The sequence below is a fragment of the Mus musculus genome, chromosome 4, assembly GCF_000001635.26.
Source record: "Mus musculus strain C57BL/6J chromosome 4, GRCm38.p6 C57BL/6J".
Taxonomy (NCBI): Eukaryota; Metazoa; Chordata; class Mammalia; order Rodentia; family Muridae; genus Mus; species Mus musculus.
The window spans coordinates 138,794,390-138,809,138 of NC_000070.6; the positions used below are offsets into that span (position 1 = coordinate 138,794,390).

General features: G+C 49.9%; 1 protein-coding gene across 6 annotated transcripts in view; it reads right to left on the bottom strand.

The window, feature by feature from the left end:
• Positions 1 to 4,857: 4,857 nt before the first annotated feature.
• Pla2g5 (phospholipase A2, group V) overlaps positions 4,858 to 14,749 on the bottom strand; it is a 64,316-nt gene continuing 54,424 nt past the window's right edge. For 4 of the 6 annotated variants that reach the window (XM_030253319.1, XM_017320043.1, XM_017320044.1 and 1 more), the window contains 4 exons: positions 11,796 to 11,845; positions 10,118 to 10,262; positions 6,963 to 7,069; positions 4,865 to 6,272 (listed from right to left, as the gene is read on the bottom strand). In XM_030253319.1, coding sequence (XP_030109179.1) covers positions 6,151 to 6,272; positions 6,963 to 7,069; positions 10,118 to 10,262; positions 11,796 to 11,835 — 414 coding nt within the window. In that variant the 5' untranslated portion in view covers positions 11,836 to 11,845 and the 3' untranslated portion in view covers positions 4,865 to 6,150. Of the gene's footprint in view, positions 6,273 to 6,962; positions 7,070 to 10,117; positions 10,263 to 11,795; positions 11,846 to 14,749 lie in introns of all 6 variants that reach the window. The other 2 variants (NM_001122954.1, NM_011110.4) reach the window with 1 other exon arrangement.

Below are 14,749 nucleotides of genomic sequence, written 5' to 3' on the forward strand. Positions count from 1 at the left end.
AGAGACTCAAGTAGCCCAGGCTGTCATTGAACTCTGAAATTGAACACTGAACTCAAGGTCAGCCGAAGATGACCTTGAACCCCTGAGCCTTCTGCCTCTGCATCCCAAGTGCTGGGAATACAGGAATACACCACCACGCCCAGCAATTGTCTACTTTTGATAACTCTTGATTGAAGCATTAAGACAGAAGGCCAACCATGTGACCACCTCTTATTCAAACAGCCAGGTGCTTGTAGAAAGCGTAGGTGAACATTAGCAAGACAAACCTGGACCTTCAGCAAGACAAACCTGGACCTTCTCACACAATCCACCAATCGTATCTTAAGTAACGTGGCAGGTGGGGGGCAGGGTGTCAAGGCTTCTGTGTTTCCTGCCCACATCCCCAGCCCCATGTCCTATACATTCCTGCTGTCCTTTGCTGGTGGCATTGCATGTGGCTTTATGACTTGGTAGATACAGCAACAAATTAGCTATGCCCATCAGAAGGAATGTCTCAACAGAGTCCAGGCCATGAGACCCCTGGAGCTGCTTCTTAGACAGCAGACCTTTGAAAGAAAGAATTAAAATTCAATGTCCATGACTCATGCAGCTTGCTAGTTAGGAGGGCTTTTTGAGCCTAGAGCAAAGAACAAAGGCTGTAAAGTCATCCCAGGAACCAACTAGCCATAAAGATAGGGAAGACATAAAAGAATGTCCTGACTGGCCCAGCGCCTCCCTATCCCCCGCCCTTCTGACCTAAGTTAAATGTTAACTGGATGCTCTGCTGTTACCTCGATCTGCACATACAGTCTGCTGATATTTAAATGAACCAATCATGTGAAACCGCGCCAATTCCTCCCCCAGCCCCAGACTCATTTCTATAAAAACCCCTAGCTTTTGAGCCATGTGGCCGACAACTGCTGTCTCCTGTGTGAGATACATTTCGGCCCAGAGCTCCGTCATTAAACTACCTCGTGTGTTTGCATCAAGACAGTCTCTAGTGTTTCTTTGGGTGCACACCGAATTGGAAATTGAGTGGGGGGGTTCCCCACTTGGTTCTTTCACATTGTGTTATTGTAAAGTGTGTTTCAGTTGGAGGTGACCGTGCACACCTGTAACCCCATCCTGGTCTACATGGCAAATTCCAGGCCAGCCAGGGCTATATATCAAGACCCTGTCACCCTAATCCCCCAGGACAGAAAGAAAGATGGATGGAAAGAAGGAAAGACAAGACAGCCAGACAGACAGGCAGTCAGGCAGAAAAAAGGAAGGGAGGGAAGAAAGAAGGGAAGGAGGGAGGGAGAGAGATGGGGGGAGAGACGGGAGGGAGAGGGAGAGACAGAGACAGAGAGAGAGAGAGAATTCTGGCTAGTCATCAGGTCTGTCCAGCAGACCTGTGGGACAGTAGGGTGATGTCTTGTGAACTGAGAAGTGTTCCCGTTTGGGTCCCTCTGACCAGGTCATGACCAAGACAAGAAAGTCCCTGTTGCTGGCCCATTGCAAAGCAAGAGAGAAGTGCAGTTCTGATAGCTGAAGTCAGTGTTTGTGACATGGCAGAGTTACATGACAGAGAACAAGTCACATGGCCAAACATCTGTTGGGACAGCATTGATCTGCTCTAAACACTTCTGAACAGCTGTCCCATCTGGAGGCTCCAGGGCTCTCCCACCCCAGTCTCTCTGTGTCTCCTCCACCCCTGCCCAGGCAGCAAGAAAACACACATGTCCCATGCGGGTCTTGAGTGGGAATTTAAAGCCTCAAATTCATGGTTTCTTCCTATAAGATCTATATAAGATCCTATAAGCTCTATATAAGGTCCTATAGGCTCTCCTACTCCCTATTTTTAATTTCACTAAAGTACTCTGTGGCACCAATTACTTGGTCATCCAAGAGTTTGAAAGGAGTGTGCATAGTAACCACTGAGTCACAGCTTGAGCCCTGCAGGCTGTGGAAAAATCCATGATCCACGTCACATTTACCACAGAAATCCAGTCATAGCCAGGGGGTGGAGGGACACACCTTTAATCCCAGAACTCGGGAGGCAGAGGCAGGTCTGAATTTGAGGCCAGCCTGATCTACAGAGCTACTTCCAGGATAGCCAGAGGTGCCCAGAGAAAGGAATCCAGTCATAAATGCCTTTTAATAAGAAGAAAAACCAATCCCAGATAATCCTGAAGCAAGCCACAAAGCGTCCTTCCAGTTCTGTTCCTTGGAAACTACAGCTAGTAACAACAGCTATGCCATCCAGGGGCCAGGCAGAGGCAGGACACCACTCTGCAATGATACACAGATGCAGGGATCTGACTGGCTCTGTGTGGTAAGGGAGGCCGGTTCCTTTGTGTCTGGAGCTACAACTGGAAGTTGGCAGGCCAGCCAGCCAGGAAGGAGAGATGGTTATGAAGTGGATGGAGAGGTCAGATTGGGAGCCAGGAGGGAGAGAGCTCCCCACAGGGTAGCCTGGGACCATGCCAAAAAAAAAAAAAAAAAAGTCTCACTCATCCTCTATCTAGCTTGCTGTGTCACATCCTGCAGAAGCCCCTCCCTTCCCCCCCACAAGCCCCTCCCCCCGAGTTAAAAACACACCTGGGTCCAATGTGGAAGGAGAGACCCAGAAGGTTCCTACCTGCCAGGTGAGACAGCCTGCCCAGCAGGTCTGTGCTGCAAGCAGATTTGACCTGCCTGACCTTCCAGGACTTCCCTTCTGCTTTCTAGACAAACTACAAAAACCCCTCCCCACCCCCACCCCGCTCCCTTGCGAACCCAGTGCTTGCAGAGAAAGGAATTCTGGGAAGCACCACTCAAACTCAGCTTACCACACTCACCCTAGGAAAAACAAAAACGTGTCTTCCTCCAGACTTGTTGCAAGACCCGGCCCTCGCTCCCAGCTTCTGAAGCAGGAGGCTACCATCTGTTCCAGCTTGAACATCAGGCAGCTGGCTGCTTCCTTCCTACCTAACTTCCTGGGAACTGGTGTGGCCTCTGGCAAAGCACTCCACCTCCTTGAGTTTCTGGTGGCACTCTCTCTCTCTCACTGTGAGAAGAGAGCATCTGCCTCACATGTGAATGCTGGGGACAGCATGCAGCATGACCGAGCTCAGTATGCCTGCTACCACCCTAGTGTGGCTCGCTTTGTCCTCTCTCCCTCCTCCATCACCACTAGAAGGCTTCCCCATTATCTATCTCCTTTTCAGTCTGAGGACAGCTATGAGCATGTGAGCACATGCACACGTGCACACACACACACATGCACGTGCCCACTCATGCATACACACACTGGCATCCATGAGTTCATACATTTGGCCTATATTGGTGTCACATTTGAATCCAAAGCCCAATTTCAGATGCTGACACGGGTCCTGTGGTCCCAGGGGCGTATCGAGTATGTATTCATGTTCTCCAGTGACTTTTATACTCTGCGAATTTCCATATTTCTTAAAGTGTAGCCATGAAACTTCAAGGAGATGAGTTCTCCCACAGTGTTTCTGCTAGAGATTTGGCAGATCAAACATGAGGAGGTTTCTTTACAGACTTGGGGGTTCACTCAAGTGCTTCATCAGAGCTGGTCACAGCAGTGATGGCAAAGACCCTGGATGTCGCTCCGCAGAGGCAGGATGAATCCTAGAGACCGGCCAGACTAACCACCATCGGGTGGCCTCTGGAATGCGAAGAGGCAGTTAGAGCAGAGAAGAAAAAAAAACGTGTCTGGCTTTTGGTTTGAGGCTCCAGCGAAACCCCAGAGTGGGGAAGTCACTGAAATGCCCTTCATTCTGTTTTTTTTTTTCCCTTGCTGAATAGGAGTTGAAGAGAGTGTATCATGGTGGGCAAAGTGAGGGCTTAGAGTCAGGTTCTTGATGGCTGGTGTTGCTACTCTGTATGATTTGAGATCAGTCTCCCAACCTCTCCTGGACGTAGTAGATACATAGAAGCACTGAATAATCCCTTCCAGCTCAGAGCCTCCATGTTGGGCTCCTGTTTTTCTAATCTCACAGCATCCCTGGCCTGAGCTTCTTTAGATACTGAGGCTTGGAGCTAGGAGACCCAGAGAGAGGGACTGACTATCTGCCCTTCTGTGGTTGCCAGCAACATCACACCCGGCCTGACCTCTGACCTTGACAAGAGAAACAGGGATCCAGGTCTCTTCATGCATCTCTACTGAAGACACCACGGATCATAGGGACAATTGTGAATCTCCCACAAACCCACCCAAAGCTGAGCTTAGGAAATGGTTCTGATTTTGGAAAAAAGGGGGGGTTGTTTTGTTTTTGCTTTTTAATGTGTGTTGTGAGTATATATGTTTAGTGTGTGTGAGTGTACATGTTTGTGCTCATTGCCATGCATTGGGAAGTACATGCATGCGTATATGTGTGTGCATGCATGCATGTATGCATGAGTGTGTGTGTGCATGTGAGTGTGCCTATGCATGTGTTTGTGTATGTGTGCCTCTGTGTGTGTGTGTGTGTGTGTGTGTGTGTGTGTGTGTGTGTGTGTGTGTGTGTGTAAAACAGTTCAGGTGCCATTCCCCAAGTGTGGTTCACCTTCTTGTTTGGAACTTTTATTGCTGGTTGCTTTGTTTGAAATAGGGTCTCTCACTGGCCCAGGACCCACTAACTCGGTAAGCCTGGCTGGCTATTGAGGCCTGGCTCACCTCCCTACTGCCGAGATTACAAGTGCATACCACCATGGCCAGCTGTTTTGGGTTTTTTTCCTGGTGATCCATTCGAGGTCCTTATGCTTGCTTGAAGTGAGCCAACAGAGCCATCTCCCCAGCACACCACCCCCCACCCCAATTTTGAAATTTTCATGAGTTAAAAACCAGCATGTGAGCCCCACTCCAGTATTGTTTAAATATAGTCACTAGCATACACCAAAACATGTGAATTCAGGGTAGTCTCATATAATTAGCTTTATTTAGAAAATGTTTGAACACTAAAGGTCTCTAAATATAGATCGGATGTGTCCCGTGCACATTCTGGAGCTCCATTTGAAGAAGCCTAGACCCTTCCTCCGGAAGGACACTGCTTTACTGTTGAATACATCTCTTCCTCCTGTCTTGTTGCTATGAGAAAGTTCTGTCTTTTATAAAGCGATAGATGACTTGAGATTTTCAGAGCCCCTAACTCGGTGAAAAATAGACAGACATTCCGCCATTGATATATCTCTACCCCCCCCCCCCGAATCTTATTTAAACCATTTTTCTCACTGAGTGACATCTCAGAACCCCAGCTCCCCTGTATCTGTACCAGGGTCCTTTCTGAAACACAGTCTCACATAGTCTAGGCTACTATCCCTGCTAGGGAGCAGAGGCTGGCCTTGAACTCCCGATTCTCTTGCCTCCACCTTCCAGGTGCTGGGATTGGGGTGTGCACCAGTATACTCCTGGAAGGAGCCTTGTTTTATATTTTGAGGAGAGCCAGAGAGATTCGGACTATCCAAAGGTTTAAAAGACCATACAGCTGCCAGAAGCCAGGGCTGGGAGCTGATTGTTGCCCTCTCTAGCCAGGAGCTCAAGGTGGCATAGGGCTGTGTCTCATCTTCCTCCAGAAGAAACATAAACCCCAGGTCTGGCTTGAAGGAGCCTAAGGTTGAAGAAAATGAACTCAAGACAAACCATGAAAGGCATCAAGGCGTCAAGGCTCCCACCTGTTTCCTGACCTCCATCCCCGAGAGCATACAGATGCCTCGGGGGGGGGGGGGGGTTGGAAAAGCGTGGGCAATCCCACCCCAGCCCCGTCAGAGGAAGTGCTGGGGTGGTGTTTTTCTAGCCTTGAGAATGGGTTTTATTTAATATCTACATAGCAGATTTATAGAGTTAATTTGGCTTCTCCTCCAGTAAAAGGTCTCTGGAGGGTGCTAATGACAGTTGGGTTCCAGAAATTGAAAGAAAAGTCAACACGGCTGGCCTGAGCCGGGGGAGCTTCAGGGCCCAGAGCCAACTTAGCAAGTGCAGGCTCAGCCATCCTGAGAGTCTGCCAACTCTAGATCAAAGTCCCTTCCTCGGACTCTGGAGGGAAGAGTGTAGCCCTGGGGGGGGGGGGGGGCTCTGTCCAGTCCACTGGTGCACAGAGGAAGGCAGATCCAAGACCTTGTGGGGGAGGCGGGACACATCAGGAATACAGCAGAGGGAGACTGCCACCGTGGGAGGTGCCCCCAGGGCAGAGCGCACAGCGGACATTAGCAGAGGAAGTTGGGGTAATACTGGTAAAGAGGGTTGTAAGTCCAGAGGTTTCTCCGCAGGCAGTAGACCAGCTTCCGGTCACAGGCACAGAGCCTCATTGGACAGAAGGAGTCGTGTTCTGCAAAAAGGGATGCCGAGGACAAAATGAGCATAGGAAGACTGGACCCATCAATGCTGACTTGTTCAACTTCGTATCAGAGGATGGCCTCTAGTCTGCATAGACTCCCCGTCTGGGTCCTGCTCTGAGGGATCTCATAGTGTGTGGAGGAGGACTCTGAATCGGGGCCATACATAATCTAATGGAAGAGCCTCAGGTCCTGAACTGAGATGTGTAATCCGAGGGAGGAGTCCCGCTGCAGAACTAGATGCTCAGCTCTTCTTGATCATGACTGAAATTTCTATTCAGGGAGTCCCCAGCCTGGTGCCATAGACACACCCCCTTTGGGTAGAGTGCCTAGCTTGAGGGTGGAACCAGTTTCTGTGGGAGGCATTCAATAGAGATGCACCTGGATGCAACTGGCTTTGGATTTAGGGGCCTGGGCAGGGATCCTGTTGCACACTGGCCAACCTTTGAGCTGTCATTACACTTGTGAAGTAAAGAAGATGAAACCAACTCTCTCCAGGGAGAGGAAGTCTATAAGCCCACAGTACTGGCGAATACTGAGTCTCAACTGGGACTTCCCTTTCCTGGAAGTCTAAAGAGGTTGTCACAGCCCTGTGTCCCTCAACCTCACTCTGCTTCACAAGATATAGGCAGGCCCACCTCTCGGGCAGAGAACTCCCAGGCTGAATAAGAAGCCACCCTTACCGCAGATGACTAGGCCATTTGTGTATCTGTAGTCATAGGACTGGGTCCGAATGGCACAGTCTTTTTCCTCCAGTTGCCCATAACAACGGTCGTGCATCTGACAGCACCTGTCGAGGTGAGAGATGGGGATGCTGAGTCCAGAGCCACCCTCCTGACTCCCCCACACCTGTGGGAGAGTCCAAAGTGAGAGAGTTCCAGCCAAATCTAAACAAAATTAGAGCCAATGGTACCTTGGGGACACTGTGCTTGGATGTTAAAGCTAAATTCTCTCTGAAGGTTTTTTTTAAACCTCTCACCCTGATGAGAAGTTCTCTCTCGTCCCGTATGCACTCCAAGCTTCCCATGCCTTGCCTGTGAGCACAGATACCTGGGACAAAGTTTGACTTTTCTCTAAGACTGCGACAGCTCAGGCAAGATGCTCTACATAGAAGGCTTGCTTAGCAACAGAATCTCCACCAATAAACAGACGGCAGCTCTTGCCTCTGGTTTCCACAACCAATGAGCTTGGTATCTAAGCAGCTTATGTAAAGGTGTTGTGCTCTCCTGCTAATTTAAACTTCCCCTTAGCTCACCCTCCTCAAATAGGTTTCAGCATTCATAATCTTACTGCAATGCAGCCCTGTTCCCAAATCAATAGCTATTCTTTGGAGAGTCTGAATGCTTTTTAGGCTGAAACCCCTAGCAGGTATGAAACTACAGCCACATCCCTTTGGTAGAACCTGTGGCAAGTGGGTGTGACCCAGCAGCGATGGTGCCTGGTAAGTTAGCTCCTCTCACCCACTAGAACTGCCACTGGTCAGAAGTTCACAGACCTGGTTTTGCCTCCTAATAGCTAAACAGTGGAGGTGTGGTGGTTTGAATGAAAATGCCCTACCCCCCCCCCTGAGGCTCATGGGGACTGGCACTATTAGGAGGTGTGTTCTTGTTGGAGTAGATGTGGTCCTGGAGGAAGTGTGTCACTGAGGGTGAACTTCGAAGTCTCAGATGCTCAAGCCAGGTCTAGTGTGACATCCCCTTCCTGCTGCCTGCAGATCTGGATGTAGAACTCTTAGATACCTCTCCAGCACCATATCTGCCTGCATGCAGCCATGCTTCCAGCTGTGAGGATAACAGATTAAACCTCTGAACTGTAAGCCACCCCCAATTGAATGTTTTCCTTTACAAGAGTCGCTGTGGTCATGGTGTCCCTTCACAGCAATAGAACACTGATCTTATGCAGATCTGTAATGAAGAGGGGCAAGCTGATCAAATGTACAGTTGGAGGATGAAAGAGGCACCAGGAAGTGGAATGGTACTAAATCCTGGGTTTCAAGGAGATATATAGATTAAAGAAAAGCCTGAAGTGGGGTGGAATATGGGGAAAGGTGTCCTCACGGCACAGTCCCACCCAGCTTGTGAAAGGAATTCAGGAACAGTTTAGGGCCAAGTAACTGTGGCACACACTTTTAATCCCTTTAATCTGCACTGGGGAGGCAGAGGCTGGCAAATCTCTGAGTTCAAAGCCAGCCTGGTCTACAGAGGAGATCCAGGACCTCCAGGCTTAGGCAGTGAAGGAAACAAACAAAAAGAGAAAGCTGGTGAAAATATATTTGAACGAGGGGGTCAGGCTCTGGCTCCAAGGAAGCAGCCGAACTTGGCAGCCTCAGCCATGTGATTCTGGCTTTAGAGTTAACGATCCAGGAAAGGGGCTGTAGAATGTCCCTCTATGACTAAGGAGAGCTGCTGAGGCCAGGCATGATGTCAGCAGTGGCCCTGAACACCCGTGAAGGTCAGGGGTCAATGTCACGTGTCTCCATCAGCCACTCTCTACCTTACTCTCTGAGATACGGTCTCTCACTGGAACCTGAGACTCTCTGATTCAGCCAATGTGGCTGTCCATCGAGATCCAGGGATGCGCCTGTCTCCACCGCCTCGCTCAACAGCATCCGAACCTCAGAGCCTCATGCTGTACAGCAAGACCTTGCTGACCAAGTCATTACTCCAGCCCCATATCTATAAATTTCTATAATCACAGACTAAGCTAAATAGGAGTTTATAACGATGTGTTCAACTACAATCCATTTCTGCATAGGTCATTCTAAGCCCTCCCCTTGCTTCTCCATAGAGTCGAGCTTCACTGTGGCCCCAGCTCCCTAATGTCATCTGATGCCCTCCATCATGACTCCCGCCGGCATGAAACTGTTAACCATGTACACTGAGCCTTCCAAGGAACAACATGTCCCATCTCGCATAGTCTACTAGGATGGCTACACTGCTCTAGCAAAAGTCCAGATCCCCTCTTGCTCTCTGAAAGCTGAGACACAGTATCTAGACATAGTGGTAGGCACAATGCGGTGTTGACCTTGACCATCAACTTGACTGGATTAATAGCGGCCTAGGAAATTATAGAATCCCATTCTTGGATGTGTCTCTGAGGGCTTTTCCAGAGATTAGATCATGAGAGTTGATAACTGGCTTCATCACTGGATGGATTTGCAAAAGGACACTGAGCCATGGCCTCCCAGGCAGCAGGCACATGAGCAAAGTAAACAGTCATGGTTGCATTAAGCCAACACAGAAGGATCATTTGTTCTATTTCACTAAAGCAAGTGACACATTAGGCCACTGAGATCTAGGGTCTCCTGAGAGTCATGTGTCGCTCCTTTAAAAGCTGCTTACATCCAGAAAGCCTTGGCTTTACTTATTTTAAAGATTTCTTTTAGAAGCCAGGCAGAGTGGCGCACAGTTTTAGTCTCAGGACTCGGAGGCAGAGGCAGATGAATCTCTTTGAGTGTAAGACATAGTGAGTTCCAGGATAGCCAAAGCTACACAGTCAGACCCCTTCTCCAAAAAAAGTTAAATAGAAATTTATTGTAGTTTTAATTGTGTGTGCGTACGTGTGCAAGTGCACGCACATGTGAACGCTGGTGCCCAAGGAGGTCTGAGGCATCAGGTCCCCTGGAGCTGGAGTTACAGGTGGTTGTGAGCTGACCAACATGGGTGCTGAGAAACGAACTTAGGTCGCCTAGCGGGAGTGGTGTTCACTCTAACCACTGAGCTCTCTCTCTGGTCCTGAGCCTCAGCTGTAATTCTCGTCTTTTAGAATAGACATGGAGTCAGGGGAGGTGATGAGGGTGGAGCCCAGAACATTAAGTGTGGTGATGATGTCAGCTCACCAATCAGTGCCATCCTTGGGTGTCCCGCGACCGCCCCAGCCACAGTAGCAGCCGTAGAAGCCATAGTTCTTAAAGGCATTCTTCCTGGTCACCTTCTCAATCATGGACTTGAGTTCTAGCAAGCCCCCTGGGACTGCAGGCACACCTGGAAAACAGCCCAAGCCTGCAGGTGACACCAGGCACCTTGCTGCAGATCTGCTTGCTCCCCGCCACCCTCCCATCCCTCTCTTATTATCCCAGTTAATGGGAGGAGGGTCGGGCAGATGACAGCATGCAGCCTGGAACAGAAGGGTTTGCACTTGGGAGCCGAAGGATGTGGCACAGCTGACAGAAGACTCGCCTAGCGTGACTGAACCTGGCTTTGACCACAGGCATCGTGTAAACTGAATGTGTAGCCTCCTTACACTCAGGAGGTAGAAGCAGGAGGTTAAGAAGTTTGTGGTCATCCTCGGCTACGCAAAGTCAAGGCTAGCCTGGTCTACGTGAGCTGCTATCTAAAAAACCATTTTTTTTAATTAAATTTAGAAGCAGAGTAGGCCATAGCTTGAAGCTAGCTCACTCATACCACAAATTGGGAAACTGGAAATCTAGAAGGAAGTAGCTCGCCTAGGACTTTTGATGCAAGGAGCCAGGGGCCTTTTCTCTGCTTCAGATCTCAAGTTTCTCCTAGCTCTCCAGACAGCCAGCAAGACATCAAAGGGTAGGGTAGCTCACCATGGGGCTTGTATGAGAGGCTAGGGGGTGTCAGTGAAGCCTAAAGCTAGATGTCCTGTAACAGGCCCCCAGACCTTAGCACAACTGACTCCATGATGGACGCACCATTGAAGCTGTAAAGCAGGCGTGTAGACAGCACCGCCAGCCAAAATGAAAACAATGACGTAATCCATCAAAGTCCAGAATTCTGGGAAAGTCTCTCACTGTACTAACCTTGCCTTTTGGCTTTGGTAGTTCTACTTCTGGCTAATTGTTCTTGTTAACTGAAGCATGACAACCCCGGGATACAGGTTTTGTGTTAAAAGCTCGCCCTGAGTAAGGCTCGGGGCTACACTGAGAGCAACCAGCCAGCTAATGAATACTTTGTCTCGGCTTAAACCCACATCCACAGCCTTCTCCAGTGACAACCCAAAGACATTTCAGACACCTCTCAGGTGGGGTGATATTCAGTGCTGAACAGAAGATGACTCTGGTATCATCTATTGGAGTCTGTCTCTGTCTGTCTGTCCGTCCATCTGTCCATCCATCTCCCCCTTCCTTCCTTAAACCTAATGCATCATCCTCCACTACTGAGCTGCTCCCAGCCCGGAGCTGGGATGTTTCCTAAGGGTTTTGTGTTCCACTTTGTTCCCACTGATTGTCCTTATTCTATTCTTACACATCAGGGAAATATCTGCCTCCTACATTCGCAAGCTATCTTCATGTTCACAGCCTTCACTCCATGGCCTACAGTGTTCCAACCATGACACAGCACCGTGTCCACCAACGCAAAAGCAAGGACCCGGGGAGGCCAAGGCCTTTGCCGATATCTCTGCCTGCACCATGAGGGTAGAGCTAAGCAGGAGACACAGATCTCCTCACCTCAAAGGCTAATAATGATCGCCTTCTTTTCCACTTCCCGGTCACTCCCAAGGTTGGGGGAGGGGGGAGGGTCCTATTTAGAGGTCATAGAGCCAGTACTCACTGCAAGCCAGGAACCAAGCCAGTGTGAGGAGACCCTTCATCTCTTGGGTTCTGAAAAACAAAAGACATCCCATGGCATCTCTTAAGTTGTCACTGCCAAGGCCTGTTCGGACCCCACCCGGCTCCAAACTAGGTCTGCCTGTTCCCTCCCTCATTGGGTAATCCAACTGCTCCAGCTGGAAAAGACAGGACGAGGACACGAGGCAAAACCTCAGGGCTTGATCCGTGGAATTCCCTGGAGACAGAGAGTCATGAGAGTCTCCAACCAAAAGTGGCAGTGACAAGCACCCTCACTTCTGTCCCCTCGGTAGACAAATACATGGATATTGTTAACACAAGATTAAGGGCGGGACTTGACAGGCCCTAGACGAAGCTAAGAATCAACATGGAAGGCTGCTAGTGAGATGGCTCAGTGGGTGAAGGTGCCAGCCTCTAAGCCCGATGGCCTGGGACCTACATAGTAGAAGGAGAGAACAGATCTCCACAAGTTGTCCTCTGATCTCCAGGTACACGCCCATACACATACACACCACACACTAAAGATGTAAATGGCAGGGGGGCGGGGCAGGGGAGGGAGCCAGGACACAGCCTTCAGAGGCCATATCAGTGGTGGGCACTGAGGGTGGAGGGAGCCGGAGCTTGCATCTTGTTCCTGTAGTTCATGGGACTGGTGTCTCTGGGTTCCCTGATGGTTAGCTGAGGGCTTTATCTGTTGGTCTCCCCACTATTACTGCACTGACCAACCAGAACGAGTGCCCCAGAATGGAGTCTAGCCCCTGTAGTGAGTCATGGCCACTGGGGGTTTTGTGGTCTCTAGGCACACTGCAGGCCTTTCAACAGTCCTACTGTCACTGTCCCCATTTGCCAAGGGCCTGCCAGGACTATGCCAGAGGTCACTCAGCCAGATGTGAACCCAGGTCTTTGATCCCCTCACTGAACCATGCCACCCCTCCTAGAGGGGAAAATTCTCCCGATCCTGGAGTTCTGTCTTTCATGAAGTTCATCTTCTAAGGCTTCCATCTTAGTGTCTGTCTTTAGCAAAAACACGACTCCTGGCTGGAAGTCTGGAAACAGCTGTGGCCATACGCAGAGGAAATGCGAGGTTTCCAATGTGGTCTCTATGAGGTCCCTCTGCTGGTAGCTGCCTGCTTTCCCCGCCCTCCCAGGATCCCCCACTCCCTGCGTCTCCACAGCTGCTTGGCTGGCCTGTGGTTGACCAGGACTTCCTCCCTGGTGCCACAATGACTTCAGGTTCTGGAGTGGATGGGTCTCTGCTCTCCACCCAGGTCCCTGGCATCCTCAAAGACCTGGCCTGCAAACACAGCATCTCAGACTCCAGGGACTCCTGGCTACTGAGCTGGCCTTTGTCCAGGAGCACCTCTGAGTTCCAAGGACATTCCTGACAGTTCTGTCCCCATGCAACCTCTGCTCTGAGGGCTCTAAGCACCCAGGGTAAATGGCCCTAGATGTTACTTTCCACCTCAATCTCGCTGTTTGCTTTTTTGAAGCAGAGACACCAGAGACTACACACTGGGTATCTTCAGGATGCCAGACACCATCCACGTCACTCTCAAACCACTCATGGCCTTGATGGGTACACACTGGCAAGCCACTGTATGTCCCCTTCAATGGGGATCTGTGTCAGATGAATGGATGAATGGATAAGAGTTATTGATTTTACAGACTGAGGAACTGTCAGGCTCAGGCCAGGGGCTGGGGAGGTAGCTTTGGTGAGTTAAAAACCCTCACTGTGCAAGCCTGAGAATCTGAGTTTGCCTTCTAGTGGCCACATAAGCAAGCTGAGTGGGTATTTGCCTCTGCCTCTAACCCCAGTGGTGTGGGGCACAGACAGGGGGTTCACTGGGACTGGCTGGCTGTCAGCCTGACTCCAGACTCTCCAGATTCAACTTCTGTACATATATATATATATATATGTATATATATATATATACATTATATATGCATATGTGTATATATATATATGAGGCGGGGAGGGAGGGGAGATTGGGTTAGGGGAGGGAAGGGGAGAGGAAAGGAGAGGAGAGGAGAGGAGAGGAGAGGAGAGGAGAGGAGAGGAGAGGAGAGGAGAGGAGAGGAGAGGAGAGGAGAGGAGAGGAGAGGAGAGGAGAGGAGAGGATGAACAAGCCCCATGTAGGTGAAACAGTTGCCCAAAGGTTTAGGTTTAGCCCAAGCTAGAGAATCCTGTCCTGAGCATTCTCCTCCATCTCTCTATGGCGACCTCCACTCCTCTTTTCCTGTTTTCTTTTTGCCTTTTTTTCCTTCCTTGTTCTTTTCCTCTCATCTTTCCTTCCTTCCTTTCTTTCTTTTTTCTCTTCCTTCCTTTTCATTTAGACAGGGTGTCATGGAGCCCAGACTGACCTTGAACTATGTAGTCAAATTCGTGATCCTCCTGCCTCCACCCCTCAAGAAAGAGCCGGGATTACAGGCATGCACCACCATGCCCAATTTGTACGGTGCTGGGTGGACCCCAGAGCCTACTGCACGCGAGGCGAGTGCTCTGCCAACTGAGCTACATTCCCTGCCTGGGTATTCTATTTCATAACGCTTTGACATCTCAAGGGTCTTGATAAAGAGAATGTGCCCCCTGTAGGCTAGCCAGTTCCTCCAGCTAAGACCTGGCTCTCCTGCAGGTATGATTTTTACATACCAGTCAGACCAGTCAAAACCTTCAAAATCCCAGCACCCACATACTTAAAACCCTTTCAGGCCAGGCCAGTCAATGTTAGCCCAATGGCCTCTGACAGGAAACCTAGAGCTACTGAGGTGAATCTCGCTAGTTAGCCCATCCTGCTCTCTTTCCCTGCAGACTCACACCCGTGACAGCCAACTCTCTTCTCCTGTGGACTGTCCTCACCCAGACCTCCCTGGGCTGGGCTGTTGCTGCGTGGGTACTGCAGGAGTCCTTATAAAAGGATTTGCAAAGATAAGACAAAT